Source organism: Salvelinus fontinalis, chromosome 4, assembly GCF_029448725.1.
Source record: "Salvelinus fontinalis isolate EN_2023a chromosome 4, ASM2944872v1, whole genome shotgun sequence".
Taxonomy (NCBI): domain Eukaryota; kingdom Metazoa; phylum Chordata; class Actinopteri; order Salmoniformes; family Salmonidae; genus Salvelinus; species Salvelinus fontinalis.
The window spans coordinates 79812297-79833939 of NC_074668.1; the positions used below are offsets into that span (position 1 = coordinate 79812297).

A 21643-nucleotide genomic window follows, 5' to 3' on the forward strand; every position below is an offset into this window, starting at 1 on the left:
AGAATCATAAGTAGGAGGATTATGTGTAACTACAGTTGAAGTCAGAAGTTTACATACACCTTAGCCAAATACATTTAAACTCAGTTTTTCACAATTCCTGACATTTAATCCTAGTAAAAAGTCCCTGTCTTAGGTCAGTTAGGATCACCACTTTATTTTAAGAATGTGAAATGTCAGAATAATAGTAGAGATAATTATTTATTTCAGCTTTTATTTCTTTCATCACATTCCCAGTGGATCAGAAGTTTACATACACTCAATTAGTGTTTGGTAGCATTGCCTTGGGTCAAACAGTTTGGGGAGCCTTCCACAAGCTTCCCACAATAAGTTGGGTGAATTTTGGCCTATTCCTCCTGACAGAGCTGGTGTAACTGAGTCAGGATTGTAAGGCCTCATTGCTCGCACACGCTTTTTCAGTTCTGCCCACAAATGTTATAGAGGATTGAGGTCAGGGCTTTGTGATGGCTACTCCAACACCTTGGCTTTGTTGTCTTTAAGCCATTTTGCCACAACTTTGGAAGTATGCCTGGGGTCATTGTCCATTTGGAAGACCCATTTGCGACCAAGCTTTAACCTCCTGACTAATGTCTTGAGATATAGCTTCAATTTTATCCACATAAATTTCCTCCCTTATGATGCTATCTATTTTGTGAAGTGCACCTGTACCTCCGGTAGCAAAGCACCCCCACAACATGATACTGCCACCCCCGTGCTTCACGGTTGGGATGGTGTTCTTTGGCTTGCAAGCCTCTCCCTTTTCCTCCAAACATAACGATGGTCATTATGGCCAAACAGTTCTATTTTTGTTTCATCAGACCAGAGGACATTTCTCAAAAAAAGTATGATCTTTCTCCCCATGTGTAGTTGCAAATCGTAGTCTGACTTTTTTATGGTGGTTTTGGAGCAGTGGCTTCTTCCTTGCTGAGTGGTCTTTCAGGTTATGTTGATATAGGACTCGTTTTTCTGTGGATATAGATACTTTCGTACCTGTTTCCTCCAGCATCTTCACAAGGTCCTTTGCTGTTGTTCTGGGATTGATTTGCACTTTTGGCACCAAAGTACGTTCATCTCTAGGAGACAGAATGCGTCTCCTTCCTGAGCGGTATGACGGCTGCGTGATCCCATGGTGTTTATACTTGCGTACTATTGTTTGTACGGATGAACGTGGTACCTTCAGGCGTTTGGAAATTGCTCCCAAGGACGAACCAGTCTTGTGGAGGTCTACAATTTTTTTTCTGAGGTTACTTGTGTCATGCACAAAGTAGATGTCCTAACCAACTTGCCAAAACTATAGTTTGTGAACAAGACATTTGTGGAGTGGATGAAAAACGAGTTTAAATGACTCCAACCTAAGTGTATGTAAACTTCCGACTTCAGCTGTATCTAGTACATGACAGTGTTGATTTCCCTCTCTTTAGGATAGAATCCATGCTGCTGTGTCACTGATGGGACTCCCACATGGTGAAAGGACTTGAGGGACAGAATGTAGCCTGTAGAATATTGTGTTGTAAGTCCTAGGAAATGATCAAGTGAGCTGAAAATAAATAAAATATGTAGGCTGTGTAATGCATTGAAAGTAATGTATTGAATAGTGTGTACACAGTACTCTATATGGATAATATGTACAGTACCTTTTAAAATATTCACACACCTTTTTCCACATTTTGTTGTGTTACAGCCTGCTTTTAAAGTGGATTAAATAGAGATTTTTTGTCACTGGCCTACACACAATACCCCATAATGTCAAAGTGGAATCACGTTTTTAGAAATGTGACTTGTTGACATGCTCCTCTCTTCCCAACTGTATTGAAATGAATTAAAATGAAATGCTGAAATGTCTTGAATCAATAACTATTCAACCCCTTTGTTATGGCAAGCCTAAATAAGTTCTGGAATAGAAATTTGCTTAATAAGTTGCATGGACTCACTCTGTGCACAATAATGGTGTAAAGCATGATTTCTTAATGACTACCTCATCTCTGTGCCCCACACATAAAATGATCTGTAAGGTTCCTCAGTTGCATTGAATTTCAAACACAGATTCAACCACAAAGACCAGGGAGGTTTTAAAATACCTTCACCTTTCAGCACTATAATAACCTATAACACAAGGCCAAATCTACACTGGAGTTGCTTACCAAGAAGACAGTGAATGTTCCTGAGTGGCTGAGTTACAGTCTTGAAAATCTATGGCAAGACCTGAAAAGGGGTTGTCTAGCAATGATCAACAACTAGAGCTTGAAGAATTTTGAAAAGAATAATGTTAAAATGTTGCACAATCCGTGTGTGGAAAGCTCTTAGAGACTTACCCAGAACACTCACAGCTGTAATCACTGCTTAAGGTGCTTCTACAAAGTATTGACTCAGGGTGTGAATACTTATGTAAATCAGAGATTTCTGTTTCAATGTCAAATTTGCAAACATTTCTAAACTTGTTTTTGCTATGTCATTATGATGTATTGTGTGTAGATGGGTGAGAGGGAAAAAAGCTATTTAATCCATTTTGAATCCCAACAAAATGTGGAATACGTCTATTGGTATGACTACTTTCTGAAGGCACTTTTGATGGAATTTTAAGTGCACCTACAGTCTTGTAATGCCTAGATCCCACCTACACTCTTGTCTACAGAACAGACTGGTAGTACTATTCTTTTGTGAGATCTTCCTGTAGGGAAGTCAGTGGGCGCATTGAAAAGCAGACGTTCTTGAGCGTCTCAGGAATCCCTCTTTTTGGAAGAGTGTCCAGGTTGCATCCCAAATGCACCCTATTCCCAATTTGTTGCACAACTTTTGACCAGAACCCTATATCCCCTGGTCAAAAGTAGTGCACTAAATATGGATGTGGTGCTATTTGGGACGCTACCCAAAGCAAGTTGTGTGTTCCAGGGAGATTGATGTGAGCTGTATGGAGATGTTTATGCCTAGGCAGGCAGGCAGCGAGGCAGGCAGGCAGAGAGGCAGGATTGACGAACACCCACCCAGAACCATAGTGGGGTCTGTATAATGACTCACTTCTGAGTCTGGCTCATCTAGTGCTTTAGTTCCTGCTGCCTCCAGCTGACATGGAGATATAGTGGAGTGTGAAGAGGATCTCACACAGGGCGAACCAGAAGAGTTGTGTGTGTGTGACTGTTTAGTTATCGGCAGTGCTTGCTTACGCAGCATGTTTCAGGAGGTCCAGGGGTGGTAAGTGCAAATGCTGCTGTCATGTCTGCTCTGGCTCAGCCCTTCGTTGAGTGGCCGGTTCAGGAGCTGAGATTTATGCCTGATGCCTTTTACTTCCTGTTGTTGCTGTCCTTTCAAAAAGCTTTCACAAACTTCTTATGACTGCAGGGAAACAATCTAAGCTGATGGAACAGAAACATGGAAACCGTATCTGTTCTCTGTCCCTGAAAAGCCCCTCACGAGGGATTTTACCAGACATGACTAGTAATCAGACTACATGTATGCAGAACTACATCATAAAACCCACGGTTGGCCTGTCATTTGATATCTGCACCTGACATCATAGGGGACTCCCTATTCCTGTTGCCCTGCGTTGTAGCTGGCTTTGATCATGTTACTCCTTGTGCATAATGTTGTGGGTGAGTGACCTGGTTCTGTATAGGGCTTTGATCATGTTACTCCTTGTGCATAATGTTGTGGGTGGAGAGTTGTGTGGGTGAGTGACCTCCTGGTTCTGTATAGGGCTTTGATCATGTTACTCCTTGTGCATAATGTTGTGGGTGGAGAGTTGTGTGGGTGAGTGACCTCCTGGTTCTGTATAGGGCTTTGATCATGTTACTCCTTGTGCATAATGATGTGGGTGGAGAGTTGTGTGGGTGAGTGACCTCCTGGTTCTGTATAGGGCTTTGATCATGTTACTCCTTGTGCATAATGTTGTGGGTGGAGAGTTGTGTGGGTGAGTGACCTGGTTCTGTATAGGGGTTTGGTCTTGGAGAGAATGTGTCATTCAGTATCTGCAGGGTATATTTTACTCACTCACTGATCCAAGCTTGCCTTGCCTTTTTGATGTGGTTCTACTGCCTCCACTGAGAGAGGAGAATCTACTTATCGTCAATCTGGGACTGTTGCGGTGTGGGTACATTGACTGTGTGTAGTTGTTCCCAATGGCTTTTTTTTGTTTTGAAAATGTCAGGGCAAAGATTACTGCAAGCAGTTTGTAACCATGGCAACCCATGACTGAACGGACATGTTGGAGATGTGGGCTGTCAGTAGCCATCAGGTCCCAGGTAGGAGTAGAGTATTAGGGGTAAATTCCCGGTATTTTGTTTCGGACCGGGAGAGGCTCAGCTGGTCCTAGATATGTGCCTGCAGGCAGGCAGCCTTGGCTACATGGAGCGTCCAGAGACAGTGAGTTGAGAAGATGACTATTAAGTTGATCGATGAGGCTGGAGATGGCCTCTGTCTTGCTCCTTCTCTAGTTACCCTCCAGCAGGTCTGTCTGGGGTCAGAGGCTCCTCTCCTCTCTGGGTGAAACCTTACCTCTGTGTTTAATGCTGCTGCCTACTGACACAGACCTCCTGACCCCAACACACACACACACACACACAGGTAATTCAGCGTCTCCCACTGTGTTTGTGTATTGGAGAGAATCCAGATGCCGTGCTAATGAGAGACATGTGAAGTTGATAAATCACCAAGTAAACCAGGCAGCAGGGACACACCACCTAACTTTAGCAACAGTGTGTGTGTCTTTTGATTGTACATAGTAGGTTTGCATGTGTGGTACCCATGCACTAAAGCACTGGCATACTGTGTCTCTACCACACCTACAGCCCTGGTCCTCACACACCGACCACCCTTTGGTGTTTCTTAGGACTTTTAATACACAATTCTGTACACAAGCACAAGTAGGCCTGTGTCTACACACTCCATTAAAATAACATGGCCCATCCTGTTTAGTCTGAGAAATTCATGTATGTTTCTGTAATCATTCATGTGGGGACTGGCTGCATGGAGAAGATGGTCTGACATCACTAACCTATTTATTATCCACAGGCGCTCCATGTAAAATGGATGGATCATAGTCTGCTACATGCTCCGGGAATGCATTAGAACTTTTAGCCTCAGTTTATCAAGAAGATATTTAAGAAGCCTGCTGCGTCTCTCACTGTTAGCTTCACACCAGATGTTGCTCTCTGAGTGTTTTTTTAACACATCTTTCTCCCCAAACAAATCCATCAGGGATTACATTTTTGCAAAATGGAACTTGATCAAATCTGAGGTAGATGTGATTCTATTCCAACCTTCATTGTGTTACCCCGAGGCCATGTGCTGTTGTAGAGCCAGCCTGACGGTCATATGATGAGGCTATATTGTATTGGTGGACACACACACACACACACACACACAGTATTGTATTTGCGACCACACTGATGTGTTCTGTCCGTGTATTGAATGTCCATCCCAGTGGCCCTCCAGTATTGTAGTCTCCTATTGGATTGGAGACCATGTTACAGTAACCAGGCCTGGGGATTCCCAGCAGGACCAGGCTCATTCATTGATCTATTGAATCACATGGTCTCTCTCTCTATGTACTCTATCCTCCTTTCTCTCCCTATTTCTCGCTCTCCTCCCGTCTCTCTCTCTCTCTCCCTCTTTCTCTCGCTCTCTCCCTCTTTCCATGCTCTAACCCTTTTTCTCTGTCCATCCCGCTCTCTTCTCTGCCCATCCCCCTCTCTCCTCTGTCCATCCCTCTCTCTCCTTTGTCCTTCCCTCTCTATCCTTTGTCCATCCCCCTCTCTCCTCTGTCCATCCCTCTCTCTCCTCTGTCCATCCCTCTCTCTCCTCTGTCCATCCCTCTCTTCTCTGTCCATCCCTCTCTTCTCTGTCCATCCCTCTCTCTCCTCTGTCCATCCCTCTCTTCTCTGTCCATCCCTCTCTTCTCTGTCCATCCCTCTCTCTTCTCTGTCCATCCCTCTCTCTTCTCTGTCCATCCCTCTCTCTTCTCTGTCCATCCCTCTCTCTCCTCTGTCCATCCCTCTCTCTCCTCTGTCCATCCCTCTCTCTCTCCTCTGTCCATCCCTCTCTCTCTCCTCTGTCCATCCCTCTCTCTCTCCTCTGTCCATCCCTCTCTCTCTCTTCTCTGTCCATCCCTCTCTCTCTCTTCTCTGTCCATCACTCTCTCTCTCTTCTCTGCCCATCCCTCTCTCTCTCTCCTCTGCCCATCCCTCTCTCTCTCTCCTCTGCCCATCCCTCTCTCTCTCTCCTCTGCCCATCCCTCTCTCTCTCTCTCTCCTCTGCCCATCCCTCTCTCTCTCTCTCTCCTCTGCCCATCCCTCTCTCTCTCTCTCTCCTCTGCCCATCCCTCTCTCTCTCTCTCTCTCTCCTCTGCCCATCCCTCTCTCTCTCTCTCTCTCTCCTCTGCCCATCCCTCTCTCTCTCTCTCTCTCTCCTCTGCCCATCCCTCTCTCTCTCTCTCTCTCTCCTCTGCCCATCCCTCTCTCTCTCTCTCTCTCTCCTCTGCCCATCCCTCTCTCTCTCTCTCCTCTGCCCATCCCTCTCTCTCTCTCTCCTCTGCCCATCCCTCTCTCTCTCCTGCTAAAGGAAGTGGTTCAGATTTCACCTTGGGTTGTTTTCCTTACAATGTGTTGTTGTTGACCTGAAGTACGCTTCAGATACTATTCTGCTTTCAGATACTATTCTGCTCTCCTTTATTAGACATTGAGATGTATGATAAACGTGAATCAGGTGTGAGGCTGTGTGCGTACAAGAGGGTCTTTCACCTCTCTGTCAGACCGCTTAGCTGGAGGTGACCTTGGTAGTGCGGAACAGGCAGAGGTGTTTGCCTTTGTACCCGTCTCTGCCTGCCTGCCTTGGGTGGCTGCAGCCCGTATTGACTGGTGTTAATTGAATGGATCTGGTCTGGAGGACAGGACAAATGACAGGTGGCTATAGAGGTGATGTCACACAGTAGCAGGGAGTCAGACATGGATATGGGGTCATCTGGAAGCCAAGGGCTTAGCCTGCTCACAAATGACCATAAACACCACCCCATTTACTTGCCTACTGTAAACCTAATAATCTGAACATTATCATGAAAAGCTATGCCATTATTCTACCTTGTCATTTCACTGTACATTGTGGTTTCTATATCCCTTTCTCCCACAGTGGGTTTGCTTTTCAGTGTACTGGAAGGTGTTTCAAAACCCGACTAGATCTCAGCAAATCCTTCCTCGTCTGAGGGAGAGAATAGGAAGGATGGCAGGCTGGTGTGGTAATCCATGTTTGATAGCAGGGCATCCTCTCGTTAGCCTGCCGCAGTCATCTCATGCCAACCGTATTCTTATGACAAATATTTGTATTTATTATTGCAACAATCAAGACCTACTTGTGTAAATGATGGTTTGGTTGTTACTAAGAACATTAATTGTCAGTTCTCCCGTTTGATGCCAGCCATTGCATTTTTTTTAAGCCTCCCTCTGGCAGCCTAATAAAGAGAGAGATGTTTCAGTTTATTGATAGTGAAGAAAAGAGCCAACTGGTTTTCAAGGCTAGGAAGTGTTCACAGCCGAACCTGACCTGTAAAATCCACCAGACTTCAATCAAATTGTATTTGTCACATGACTTTACCGTGAAATACTTACTTACAAGCCCGTAACCAACAATGCAGTTTTAGGAAAAATATTTACTAAATAAACTAAAGTAAAAAAGAAAAGAGCAACAATAAAATAACAATAACGAGGCTATATAGGGTAGAGGTCGACCGATTATGATTTTAACGCCGATACCGATTATTGGAGGACCCAAAAAAGCCGATACCGATTAATCAGCCTATTTTTTTTATTTTTATATATATATATATATATTTGTAATAATGACAATTACAACAATACTGAATGAACAATGAAAACTTTTATTTTAACTTAATATAATACATCAATAAAATCAATTTAGTCTCAAATAAATAATGAAACATGTTCAATTTGGTTTAAGTAATGCATAAACAGTGTTGGAGAAGAAAGTAAAAGTGTAATATGTGCCATGTAAAAAAAGATAACATTTAAGTTCCTTGCTCAGAACATGAGAACATATGAAAGCTGGTAGTTCCTTTTAACATGAGTCTTCAATATTCCCAGATAAGAAGTTTTAGGTTGTAGTTATTATAGGACTATTTCTCTCTATACTGTTTGTATTTCATATACCTTTGACTATTGGATGTTCTAATAGGTACTTTAGTATTGCCAGCCTAATCTCGGGAGTTGATAGGCTTGAAGTCATAAACAGCGCAATGCTTGAAGCACAGCGAAGAGCTGCTGGCAAACGCAGTAAAGTGCTGTTTGAATGAATGCTTACGAGCCTGCTGCTACCTACCACCACTGTCAGACTGCTCTATCAAATCATAGACGTAATTATAATAACACACAGAAATACGAGCCTTAGGTCATTAATATGGTCAAATCCGGAAAATATCATTTCGAAAACAAAACGTTGATTCTTTCAGTGAAATACGGAACAGTTTCGTATTTTATCTAACGGGTGGCATCCATAAGTCTAAATATTCCTGTTACATTGCACAACCTTCAATGTTATGTCATAATTATGTAGAATTCTGGCAAATTAATTACGGTCTTTGTTAGGAAGAAATGGTCTTCACACAGTTCGCAACAAGCCAGGCGTCTTAAACGGCTCCATAAACCCTGACTCTGTTTGCACAGAACACAAGAAAAGTGACAATTTCCCCACTTAAAAGAAATTCATGTTAGCAGGCAATATTAACTAAATATGCAGGTTTAAAAATATATACTTGTGTATTGATTTTAAGAAAGGCATTGATGTTTATGGTTAGGTACATTGGTGCAACGACAGTGCTTTTTTCATGAATGCGCTTGTTAAATCACCTGTTTGGCGAAGTAGGCTGTGATTCAATGATAAATTAACAGGCACCGCATGGATTATATGCAACGCAGGACAAGCTAGATAAACTAGTAATGTCATCAACCATGTGTAGTTAACTAGTGATTATGTTAAGATTGATTGTTTTTTTATAAGATAAGTTTAATGCTAACTGGCACCTTACCTTGGCTCCTTGCTGCACTCGCATAACAGGTAGTCAGCCTGCCATGCAGTCTCGTCGTGGAGTGCAATGTAATCGGCCATAATCGGTGTCCAAAAATGCTGATTACCGGTTGTTATGAAAACTTGAAAACGGGCCTAATTAATCGGCCGACCTCTAATATAGGAGGTACCAGTAATTGTAATTGAGGTAATATGTACATGTAGGTAGGGTGACCATCCATAGAGAATAAACAGCGAGTAGCTGCAGCGTAAAAAAAGAAAATGTGGCAGGGGTGTTTAGCTGTTTAGCAGTCTTATAGTTTGGGGGTACAAGCTGTTAAGAAGCCTTTTAGATCAAGACTTGGCGCTCTTGTACTGCTTGCCGTGCGGTAGCAGAGAGAACAGTCTATGACTTGGGTGGCTGGAGTCTTTGACAATTTTTAGGGCCTTCCTCTGACACCGCCTGGTATAGAGGTCCTGGATGGCAGGATGCTTGGCCCCAGTGATGTACTGGACCGTTCTCACTAACCTCTGTAGTGCCTTGCGGTCGGAGGCCGAGCAGTTGCCATACCAGGCAGTGATGCATCCAGTCAGGATGCTCTCGATGGTGCAGCTGTAGAACCTTTTGAGGATTTGAGGACCCATGCTAAATCTTTTCACTCTCCTGAGGGAGAATAGGTTTTGTTGTGCCCTTTTCACGACTGTCTTGGTGTGCGTGGACCATGTTAGTTTGTTGGTGATGTGGACACCAATGAACGTGAAGCTCTCAACCTGCTCCACTGCAGCCCTGTCGATCAGAATGGGGGCGTGCTCGGTCCTATTTTTCCTGTAGTCCACAATCATTTCCTTTGTCTTGATCACGTTGAGGGAGAGGTTGTTGTCCTGGCACCACACGGCCAGGTCTCTGACGACCTCCCTATAGGCTGTCTCGTTGTTGAATGGTGATCAGGCCTACCACTGTTGTCATCGGCAAATTGAATGATGGTATTGGAGTTGTGCCTGGCCGTGCAGTCATGAGTGAACAGGGAGTACAGGAGGGGACTGAGCACTGAGGGGCCCCTGTGTTGAGGATCAACGTGGCGGATGTGTTGTTACCTACCCTTACCATCTGGGGGCGGCCTGTCAGGAAGTCCAGGATCCAGTTGCAGAGGGAGGTGTATAGTCCCAGGGTCTTTAGCTTATTGATGAGCTTTGAGGGCACTATGGTGTTGAACGCCGAGCTGTGGTCAATGAATAGCATTCTCACGTAGGTGTTCCTTTTGTCCGGGTGGGAAAGGGCAGTATGGAGTGCAATAGAGATTGCATCATCTATGGATCTGTTGGGGTGGTATGCAAATTGGAGTGGGTCTAGGGTTTCTGGGATAATGGTGTTGATGTGAGCCATGACCAGCCTTTCAAAGCACTTCATGGCTACAGATGTGAGTGCTACGGGTCGGTAGTCATTTAGGCAGGTTACCTTAGTGTTCTTGGGCATGGTGGTCTCCTATGGTGGTCTCCTTTAAACTATTTTGTTATTACAGACTCGGACAAGGAGAGGTTGAAAATGTCAGTAAAGACACTTGCCAGTTGCTTAGAGCATGCTTGCAGTACACATCCTGGTAATCCGTCTGGCCCTGTGGTCTGGTGAATCTTGACCTGTTTAATTGTCTTACTCACATCGGCTGCGGAGAGAGTGATCGCACAGTCTTCCGGAACAGCTGGTGCTCTCATGCATGTTTCAGTATTGGTAAAGGCAGTTAGATAGTCCTATTTTGGGCTGTGGCGGTCACAAAATTTAATCAGACGGTGATTGTCAAGCAAATAACTACCGGTCTCACGGTATTTGACCGTTAACCTCTAACGCCTACCAAACCCGGATCCGGGAGCCCCCCCCATCACAAAAGCTGACTAGCATAGCCTAGCCTAAAGCCACAGGGATATCATATAATAAAATGTTCATGAAATCACAAGTCCAAGACACCAAATGAAAGATACACATCTTGTGAATAAAGCCATCATTTCTGATTTTTAAAATGTTTTACAGGGAAGAAAAAATATGTAAATCTATTAGCTAGCCACGTTAGCAAAAGACACCACTTCCATACTCCACCATTTTCTTACTGCATCAGTAGCTATCACAAATTCGACCAAATAAAGATATAAATAGCCACTAACCAAGAAACAACCTCATCAGATGACAGTCTGATAACATATTTATTGAATAGCATAGGTTTTGTTAGAAAAATGTGCATATTTCAGGTATAAATCATAGTTTACCATTGCAGCTCCCATCACAACTCTCACTAAAATGACTTGAATAACTACAGAGAGCAACGTGTATTAGGTAATTACTCATCATAAAACATTTCTTAAAAATACACAGCGTACAGCAATTGAAAGACACAGATCTTGTGAATCCAGACAATATTTCAGATTTTCTAAGTGTTTTACAGCGAAAACACAATATAGCGTTATATTAGCTTAGCACAGTAGCAAACCAAACAACAGCATTGATTCTAGCCAAACATAGCGATAACGTATTCACCACCAAAATATATTTATTTTCACTAACCTTCTCAGAATTCTTCAGATGACAGTCCTGTAACATCATATTACACAATGCATATAGAGTTTGTTCGAAAATGTGCATATTTAGCGGCACAAATCGTGCTTATACAATGAGAAAAGTTGCCAAGCTGCCCAGAAAATTTAGGGCGCCATCTTGGAGAGTCACCTAGTCTAATCAATAAATAATCATAAACTTGACTAAAAAATACAGGGTGGACAGCAATTGAAAGACAAATTAGTTCTTAATGCAATCGCTGAATTAAATTTTTAAAATTAACCTTACTGCGCAATACAGGGTGCAATACAGGCTGCGATAACGCATGGCTACACGGCAAATAATGGCGTCTTATGCATTTTACTTTTTCAACAGAACAACGAATTATCAGCATAAATAGTTCTTACTATTAGCTGAACTCCCATCAGAATCTTGGGAAAGGTGTACGTTGGCCAAAAGAAACGTTGCTGGGTTGGAGAATGTTTCCTTCCACGTTGCAATTAGCAGTACACAATGGCATTCGAGAGAGAGATACCCAACTCAATACAACGTCAGAAAATGAAATGCCCGAAAATCGCAATATACTGACATAAACTGATATAAATCGGTTTAAAATAACAAGATTATGATGTCTTTAAAGCCTATATCGAATAAAAACAGAGCCGGTTATATCTAGTTTCTAAAACCAGAGCTTCTAAAAAGACATGCCAAGACCCTTTTTGCGTCAGCGCGAAGATCCAAAAGGGTGGACACCTCAATTCCAATCAATTTATAAACTTTGGGACCTACGTAGAAACTCCATTTCAACTCTCCCTATTCGCTAACAACCAGGGGAAGGCGTATGCAGTGCATCTCAACCAATAGAGGACAGGAAAATTAATACACAGGTCTGGGAACAGCCAGCAAAATTCTGCACTCTGACATACACATAGGAAAATTGCTCTAAGTCGAGTTCTGTTTCACCCACAGATATAATTCAAACGGTTTTATAAACTAGAGAGTGTTTTCTATCCAATAGTAATAATAATATGCATATTGTACGAGCAGGAATTGAGTACGAGGCAGTTTAATTTGGATACGAATTTGTGCTATGTCGAAATGGCGCCCTCCTAGTGGCAAGAAGTTAATTAACATAAACAAATTTAGCGTCACTGGTTTCTATACAAGCATCTGATGCAGAACTTTGGAACGTCTATAAAAAGTCTAATAAAACCATGTAATATAGCCTACACCTTCACAATAAATACATTATTTATTTTAGACGGCTCTAAAAAATTAACATGATATGATGAAAATGTCTATTTCAGAAGAACAGAATAGCGTATTCTGAGTCGTTTTTGTTAGGTCCTGGCTATGCCATGGCTGTGGGCTACACTAGTTAATTTAGCAGACAAGATTTGCTTAGAATTCCGTGGCATTATTTTAGATTATTTTATAGTATCAAGAATACCATTGAACAAAGCTGAACAAAATATAAATTATATTTTCTCCAAATTATTTGAGGGAGTGTGCACACTCACACTATTCTGTATTGATCGGTTAACAAAGAAATAGGTACTCCTATATGCTTAATTTAGTTATACATGTAACTTTAGTTCTTCAAACATTGGGCTATATGTTTAGATTTGTAATACATTGTAAGACTGCCTGATGCGACTCTAATCGTGATTTGAAAAAAGTTGCATGAAAGGCATGAGCTGCTTTGTTTTATGCGCAGGCTGTACACACTTCATCAGTCTCTCATTCACAATTGGACAAGCAGTTCATAATGCCTCGAATTTCCCGGCAGGATCCCCTTTGTGTGGCCGTAATGCCCCCTAAAAAAATCGGTGCCTTGGTGCCCTTGGGCTGAATAAAATAATGATAATTCGCTTCTCCCTGAGTGCTGCGTCCTCCGAAGCACCTCTCACTCAAATAGCTATCCATCATGTGATTGGATCTTTCTCACAGACTACAAGTGAAGACAGACACATGCCGAGGTGCATATTGAAGTTATTGGAATAACTGTCCACATTTTACTTTTCGTCAGCCAACAAGATGGAGTAGGCCTAACGAACAGTAAAAGCACTAGCCTATGTCAATCTATTATCCCCCATAGTACAAAATATTGACCTATTCTGTGCATGAAATAAATATTCCAAACATAGTCTGGGACAGTTGTGGGATGCGATTAGATATCAAATGAATACAACCACTTTTACACAATGAGGCTGTTTTACATAAGCGTGAATGTTCCATTAGCAGGAAAACACCATTATCAAAAGTGACCGCAAATGTGATTATGCATGTAATGCTTGTTATTAGAAAGGTGCATTTTTATTGTAAAAATTAGCATCCCCAAACTTGAAACTCACTCGCTTATTTATTTATATATATAAAAGCAATCACAGCTTCTATCTCAAGGCCATCAGACTGTTACAGCCATCACTAACATAGAGGCTGCTGCCAACATACAGACACAAATCACTGGCCACTTTAATAAATGGATTTAATAAAGGTATCACTAGTCACTTTAAATGATGCCACTTTAATGTTTACATATCCTACATTACTCATCTCATATGTATATACTGTATTTCATACCGTCTATTGCATCGCTATGCCGCACAGCCATCGCTCATCTATATATTTATATGTACATAATCTTATTCCATCTCTTTACGCTTGTGTGTGTATAAGGTAGTTGTGAATTTATTAGATTACTTGTTAGATATTACTGCACTGTCGGAACTAGAAGCACAAGCATTTCGCTACACTCGCATTAACATCTGCTAACCATGTGTATGTGACATGTATGTTTTATTTGCCAGTTAGGCTCTACACCCCTTGTAAAGCGGTTTAATGTGCTTAATTTTAAGAAGTTATTTATCCACTTTAGTTGTGATACAAACCTTATCAAAACATATAGGCCTATGGGCTAGGCTAAATGAGGTGTGCGACTATGATTTTTTTTTAAATAGCCAAAAAAAGACATTGTTTCTTGCCTTATGCTGGGCATCATTCACAAATGATAATATATAATTCACAAGCTAATGTTGTCATCCATCAGACTATTCTTGATTTAATCTTGTCTTTACATATACTAAATAACGTGTGAAATTTGTTATGATTTAGAATGGACCAATATCATGCATCTATCTCGAAACGGGCAGGGTGAAAAATACATGTCACCTATGCACTTAAATAGCTAATGTTCATTTTTTAAATGCCAGCCAGGTAGGCTATACTCCTGTTGTAAAGAGAAGCAATGTACATAATATTAGGAACGTTGAGAAATAAATATAGTAGGCCTAGCCTATATAAAGCTGATTGGATCCTCTTTTTAATAGAGGGCACCACTGTTTTCTCACGCAATTGCATAGCCTATAGAAATATTGTGCAAAATGAGCTCATGAAGTGTTTGATTTGATTTTCGATCACATTTGCATTGGCAGAGTGATTAGAAAGACAGTAGAGTGCAGAGTACCAGGCAGTTAGCAAGTTAGGTAGGCTATTAATGACCATCCGCAGCATCAGAGCTTGGAGAAGCCTAATTACCGTAACTAATCGGTCATGTGGAATTTGACTTCCTTCATGACTTGTGACCATTGGTGTGGCGGTAATATGGACACCGTAACATCCCTACTCCTATAGATTGTTGGCGAGTGATTTCCTAACTTGAGCAGGTTGTTCTGGTCAGTCCGGAAGGTTGTATATTAGGTAGGAAATCCTCCCCTTACGCTGTCAAATCAAATTTGATTTGTCACATACACACTTTTAGCAGATGTGATTGCAGGTGTAGTGAAATGGTTGTAGGTGTATGTCTAGGTATATAGACTGATTAGACTTGAACCCTCTGAGTGTGTATCAACCAGGTGCAGTTATTTCTCCTTGTCAGAGTAATATGCAGGATATGTTCTCTCAGTCGTCTCCGAGTGGCACATGGCTTATTTCTGTCTGTCTGGGTTACAGATAAATAGAGTTTCAGGTTGTCTGAGTGGCTGCCCAGTCTGCCCGCTCAGTGAGACAGAAAGATGGCAGTGTTCTTCTCACGTTGTTTAAATCCAGATACAGACATGACTTCAGTTTTGACCCCCTTCGTTTTTTCCCAGATAACAGATTTTGAGTATTTGAAAACTTGTGAATTTGTCATAGGCTCTAACTCACAAGAATGAATTCTGTGAAATATTACTAATGCAGTGCGGTATGGTCACGTCTGTGTCTTGGCTTCATGGAAAATGTCTAAGTAGTTGTATTTCCTTTGTTCTCATCCACATCTTATGCTGATCTCACCCTCCATTCTCCGCAGGTGTAGACGTACCCCCCACACCGCCCGCCAAGATGGTGGCCCTGTCCCTGAAGATCTGTGTCCGCCAGTGCAACCTGGTGAAGACCATGCAGTTTGAGCCGTCCACGGCCGTCTACGACGCCTGCAGAATTATCAGAGAGAGGGTTCCCGAAGCCCAGACTGGACAAGGTACAGTCACAAGACACAGACATACAAGCGACTGAGGCCACGTTCAAATTCCTTAATAGAGCATCCTTCCTTAACAGGTGAAAGCAAGGGCACCACGTGGCTTTCATCTGTCCAGTCATGTCTTAGCACTGATTACGTCAAGGAGAATTTGGAAGAATTAGAATGGTACCTGCCTCTCAACACTAGAAACAAGGGCTTAGAAATGCATCATTCATCCTATTGCTAATGGTAACTTCTTTTCCTATTGTCTTCCAGCCTCAGACTACGGCCTGTTCCTTTCTGATGAGGACCCCAGGAAAGGCATCTGGCTGGAGTCAGGCAGAACTCTGGATTATTACATGCTGCGGAACGGGGTAAAAACCTACCTAAAGCATACCTACAGTAACCCTTAGTAATCTGACCAGTCCTATGCTGTAGCGAGGGTTCTCTACTGTAGCGAGGGTTCTCTACTGTAGCGAGGGTTCTCTACTGTAGCGAGGGTTCTTTGTAGTTGTTGCCATGGAGAAAGTATTTAAAGTATAAGATGTAAGGTGGTGTTGGCGAATAATGTTGACAGATCACATACTGTAACACACACACACTGACACTATTCTTGATGGAAGTCGGTCCTCAAAGATCACACTCATCAAAAATGTGTTCATAGGATGTGTTTTCCATTGGTATTTCCTCTCTAGACAAGTACAAGTGCTGTGTGTTTAATGCAGGGTGAAGTACCAGACCTGTTAGAATGACAGAGAATGTAGTTCAGAGGAAAACCTTTTTCATATTTGCTGTGTGAGAAATGAGAGAGTTGCGGGGAAGGAATTAGATTTTCTGCCTTCCGTTCATCCCTCTCTCCTTCGACTGGCTAAATGTTTGATCACTCGCTCTACTTTTCGCCACATTCACAGTTTATCTTTTTCTCTCCCTCCCTCTCAGGATATCCTTGATTACAAGAAGAAACAGAGGCCATTGAAGATCAAGATGCTGGATGGAGCTGTGAAAACCATCATGGTGGACGACTCCAAAACAGTGGGAGAGCTGTTAGTGACAATATGCAGTAGAATAGGTGAGTGGTCTATTATTTGTAAAAACACCTCTCATAGAAAGCTAGTGAGTTGAGGTTGTCTCAAAGTGATGATATGCAGTAGAATGTGAATCTGCTTCCTTTTGTACCGCAATTAATTCCACTTAACAATTAACCTGGATTACATGATTTGTTTTAACACCTGTCAAAGGAGAGCGAGTGTTTGAGGTTGTCTGAAAGCTTTTCCCTGTGATTTCAGGAATCACCAACTACGAGGAGTACTCTCTGATCCAGGAGGTAATGGAGGAGAAGAAGGAGGATGGGCTGGGCACCCTGAAGAAAGACAGGACCCTGCTCCGAGACGAGAGGAAGATGGAGAAACTCAAAGCCAAGCTTCACACAGACGACGACTGTAAGTTTAGGCCAACTTGACTTATTATTTTGAACTCCTAGTGAAGCATAGGGCCTCAGTTGAGGCTAAACATCTTTAGCAGACACTCTTATCCAGAGCAATTGGGTGTTAAGTGCCTTGCTCAAGGGCACATCAACAGAATGTTCACCTTGTCAGCTTGGGGATTCGAACCAGCGACCTTGGTTACTGGCCAACGCTCTTAACCACGAGGCTACCTGCCACCTCTACAAATTGCCACTAGTTCTGGGAACATGTTGATGCTGAAGCCAATTTAATTTCCCTTGCGGTCATTTTTTATAATTCAACCAAGTTGATCATTTGAGCCAAATATGTTTTGAATAAAGTTAGCAGTAACAGGATTATTTAGTTAGCTAACTTGCATCTGCTATCCTTAAGTATTGCTCTGTCGTCTGTTCTGAAAATACATTTGGATACATCTGCGTGTTTCATAAGAGTTTGGACAGAAGCAGCATTATTTCCCCGTTATTGATTTGACATACATTTTTGGTTAAGGTATTATTTTAATGGTGATTTGAGTTGGATACTGTTATCGCACATCAAATTGTATTTTCCTCCTTTTTCCTGAGCAGTAGTGTCCATTTCTCATGTGCTGTAGGCAATAGACGTCTGTCTTGGCCTGATGTGAAGTGTTGAGTCATACATGCCATGGACAGGGCAGCTCCTCTCCAGCCTCTCGATATTGGCACATCCATCAAACTGATGGGCAGCTTTACACCACTATTGACATTATCACTATCCCCCTTCAGGGGAACACTGACGCCAACATGGATTTTGGTTTTACAAAATATTGAGTTACCCCTTGAGTTGACTATAATGGAGAGAATTATGGTTAGATTTGTACGTTTATTGAGAATGTCAGAATCTGTGCATTTACGAGTTAATATCAATGTGTGTGTGTTCAGTGAACTGGCTTGACCACAGCAGAACGTTCCGTGAGCAGGGGGTGGAGGAGACCGAAACTCTTCTGCTCAGGAGGAAGTTCTTCTACTCCGACCAGAACGTGGACTCACGAGACCCGGTCCAGCTCAACCTGCTCTACGTCCAGGTCTGACCCTCACCGCGGTCTCTCCTCTCCTACTGCTGTTAACACGTCTCTGTCCATTCCTCTTCCCTCTCTCCTACTCTTTCTTACTCTCTCTCTTTTCATCCTTCCCTCCTCAATAACTTTCACTCTCCCTCACTCTCTCCCGCCCCTCTCCTTACCTCTTTCCTCTCTCATGCCTTCTCCTCTGTTGTACTTGTCCTGCATAGTAGTCAGCAATTAAGCTCTTCACCAGAAACATGCTGTAATGGATGAATGTTGATGGATAGAGAACATCTGTTCTGATTTTTTTTTTTGCCTTTTATAATAATAATTGAACACACACAGCCAGAGCTGGTGCTTCACACTCTGGTGTCTCATTATCACCACCACAATGATTACTGCCTCAAGGTGTGTGTGTGCACGCATGTATATTTTCCTGCATCTCTAAATCATTTCAGTCAGTGCATTTGCGATGTATTGTATTTTGATGTATGCAGCTGGCATATTGAATTTGTGTCATTGTCAAGTCATGGTGGGACTGGGAGCCTATTCCCTTGTCTGCTGACAGTGTCCTCTTCTGTGTGACATATGGTCCCAGGGGTCCTGCCTAGTCTTTAACACACCTCTCCTCTGACCTCTGCTCTTCCTCAAAAGGACTAAAGCACCACTTCCATTGCTAGTCATGTTGTGCTGTCTGTGTGTAATTACCTGTTGTTGTAGTGTGTGTAAATGGCTGTGAGAGATGGTTCAGCCAGATAAAGGATCTGGTTCAATAAGTAGGTATATGAGACTCAGCAGGCTCTCTGTTCTGGGCTCATTATTCTCTGTATGAGAGTTGTCTCAATCAGGCTGATGGGCTGTACAACATTAAGGGATCAGGGTTGAGATGAGGTGATTAGAGGTACTAGAGTTAGACGTCTTTTGTTTTGATAGGTCACCATGGTTGGGGTCAGTTCCATCATTTCAGGAAGTGAATTGTTTCCCAGTCAAGAATGTAAAGAAAATGGAGTCAGCCGCTCCATATTACTAGTGATATAATGGGTTTCATCTTCATCTCTTACCATTCCAGAATTAAAACATCCTTGGAGAACTTTGAGTGGTGCGTCTCTTATGACGGTGATTATATTAAATGTGTGTGTGTTTATCTCTCTCCCAGGCACGAGATGACATCCTAAATTATATTAAATGTGTGTGTGTTTATCTCTCTCCCAGGCACGAGATGACATCCTAAATAGTTCTCACCCTGTGTCCTTCGACAAGGCCTGTGAGTTTGCAGGGATTCAGGCTCAGATCCAGTTTGGACCGCACATAGAACACAAACACAAACCTGGATTCCTAGAGTAAGCTTCACTTCCTTCTGAAGACTACTTTAACTTTACATAAGGTGAAGGGAAAGTGGGATACCTAGTCAGTTGTACAACAATGCATTCAACTGAAATGTGTCTTCCGCCATTTAACCCAACCCCTCTGAATCAGGGGAAGGATGATGATGATGATGATGAACATGGTGATGATGATTTTTATCATGAAGGTGATGCTATTCAATACAATGAAGACATATTGCTGGAAGGAATGTATTACTTCAGGATACTGATAGAAATCTGTTATTTGTTTTCATAATACAAATCCTCACCATATTAAATGGGGTTTTGTTGTTTTAAACTAGCAGACTTTTCATGGTTTTATGTATGAACTCTCAACCTGTACCTACCTGTAATCTATTTTAGCCTCAAGGAGTTTCTACCTAAAGAATATATCAAGCAGCGAGGGAATGAAAAGAAAATCTTTCAGGTTGGTCCAGTTTGTTTATGAATCTTATAGAAGTATATATAGGGGGCGGCATGTAGCCTAGTGGTTAGAGCGTTGGGCCAGTAACCAAAAGGTTGCTAGATTGAATCTGTCGTTCTGCCCTTGAACAAGGCAGTTAACCCACTGTTCCTAGGCCGTCATTGTAACTAAGAATTTGTTCTTAACTGACTTGCCTAGTTAAATAAAAAATATTGCCATTTTATCTTCAATTAATTTGCTTGTTTCTGAATTAATACTTTTTTTGGTTCCTATTCTGTCAACGTCTTAGTCCCATACAACTGCTGATAGTCTAAATAAAAATATAACCCTGGTGGTTCAAGCACTGAATGCTGATTGGCTGAAAGCCATGGTATATGAGACCGTATACCACAGGTATGACAAAACATTTATTTTTACTGTTCTTTACGTTTGTAACCAGTTTATAATGGCAATAAGGCACCTCTTGGCACCTCTGGGTATATGGCTAATATACCACGGCTAAGGGCTGTTCTTATGCACGACACAACGCAGAGCACCCCATCATGCCTTACTGCTTTAATATATTCTATTCTATTTTCAAACGCACAGGACCACAAGAACTGTGGTGAGATGACTGAGATAGAAGCTAAAGTAAAGTACGTGAAGCTAGCCAGGTCCCTAAGGACATACGGAGTGTCTTTCTTCCTGGTGAAGGTAAGATTGTGTGTGAAGCACTAGCAGGTGCAGAAATGAGTGGGTTACAGCTGAATATCAGTAGCTTGTTGTTGCAACACCAAGGCCTCGTTGCACTCTTTCATATCAGAGGAATGTCTTCTCTTTGGAGTGGACAGAATCCAATCCCACCTGAGCATTAGGTTTAAGACCAACCAGATGACTGAAATATGCTCATCTGGCTTCTACCAAACTACACGTTTCCTAGGCTGGTCCCAGATCTATTTGTGCAACAACCATAGGAGTTGGCTAATACAATACAAATAAGATCTAGTACCAGGCTAGAAAAACTGACATCATTATTCAGACTCCAGAGTCACACTTTCCTAGTTAAGATATGGCAGAGCAACACAAGGCAGTGTTGTAATGATTTGAATGAATTAGACTGAGGAAATATTGCACGTTTTGGCACAACCATTAATCTTATGTAGATATGAGCTAAACAAAAGGGTTAGACACATTTCTTACAAATGCTTCATATCTGGATATAGACGTTCGAGTAGGAGTTCAAGCAATACGTAGAAGTGATGAACAATAAACCTTTTGATTCAAACACATCCCACAGTGAGAAGGTAATATCAAGACAAAGGAGTCGTAGTTGATGGATTTAAATGGCTCTGGTTAAGGTGGTAGAACTGTAGCAAAGCAGTGAACACTAACTTACTCCCATCATCATCACCTCT

At 42.1% G+C, this 21643-nt stretch overlaps 1 protein-coding gene across 1 annotated transcript in view; it reads left to right on the plus strand.

Moving 5' to 3' along the window:
- Window positions 1-21643, plus strand: part of LOC129854484 (talin-2-like) — a 126551-nt gene that overhangs the window by 51245 nt on the left and 53663 nt on the right. Inside the window, exons 2-9 of the mRNA XM_055921567.1 lie at window positions 15831-15998; window positions 16254-16351; window positions 16917-17046; window positions 17264-17416; window positions 18340-18482; window positions 19674-19801; window positions 20189-20252; window positions 20838-20942. Of these exons, the coding sequence (XP_055777542.1) occupies window positions 15863-15998; window positions 16254-16351; window positions 16917-17046; window positions 17264-17416; window positions 18340-18482; window positions 19674-19801; window positions 20189-20252; window positions 20838-20942 (957 nt within the window). The 5' untranslated portion in view covers window positions 15831-15862. The remainder of the gene's footprint in view (window positions 1-15830; window positions 15999-16253; window positions 16352-16916; window positions 17047-17263; window positions 17417-18339; window positions 18483-19673; window positions 19802-20188; window positions 20253-20837; window positions 20943-21643) is intronic.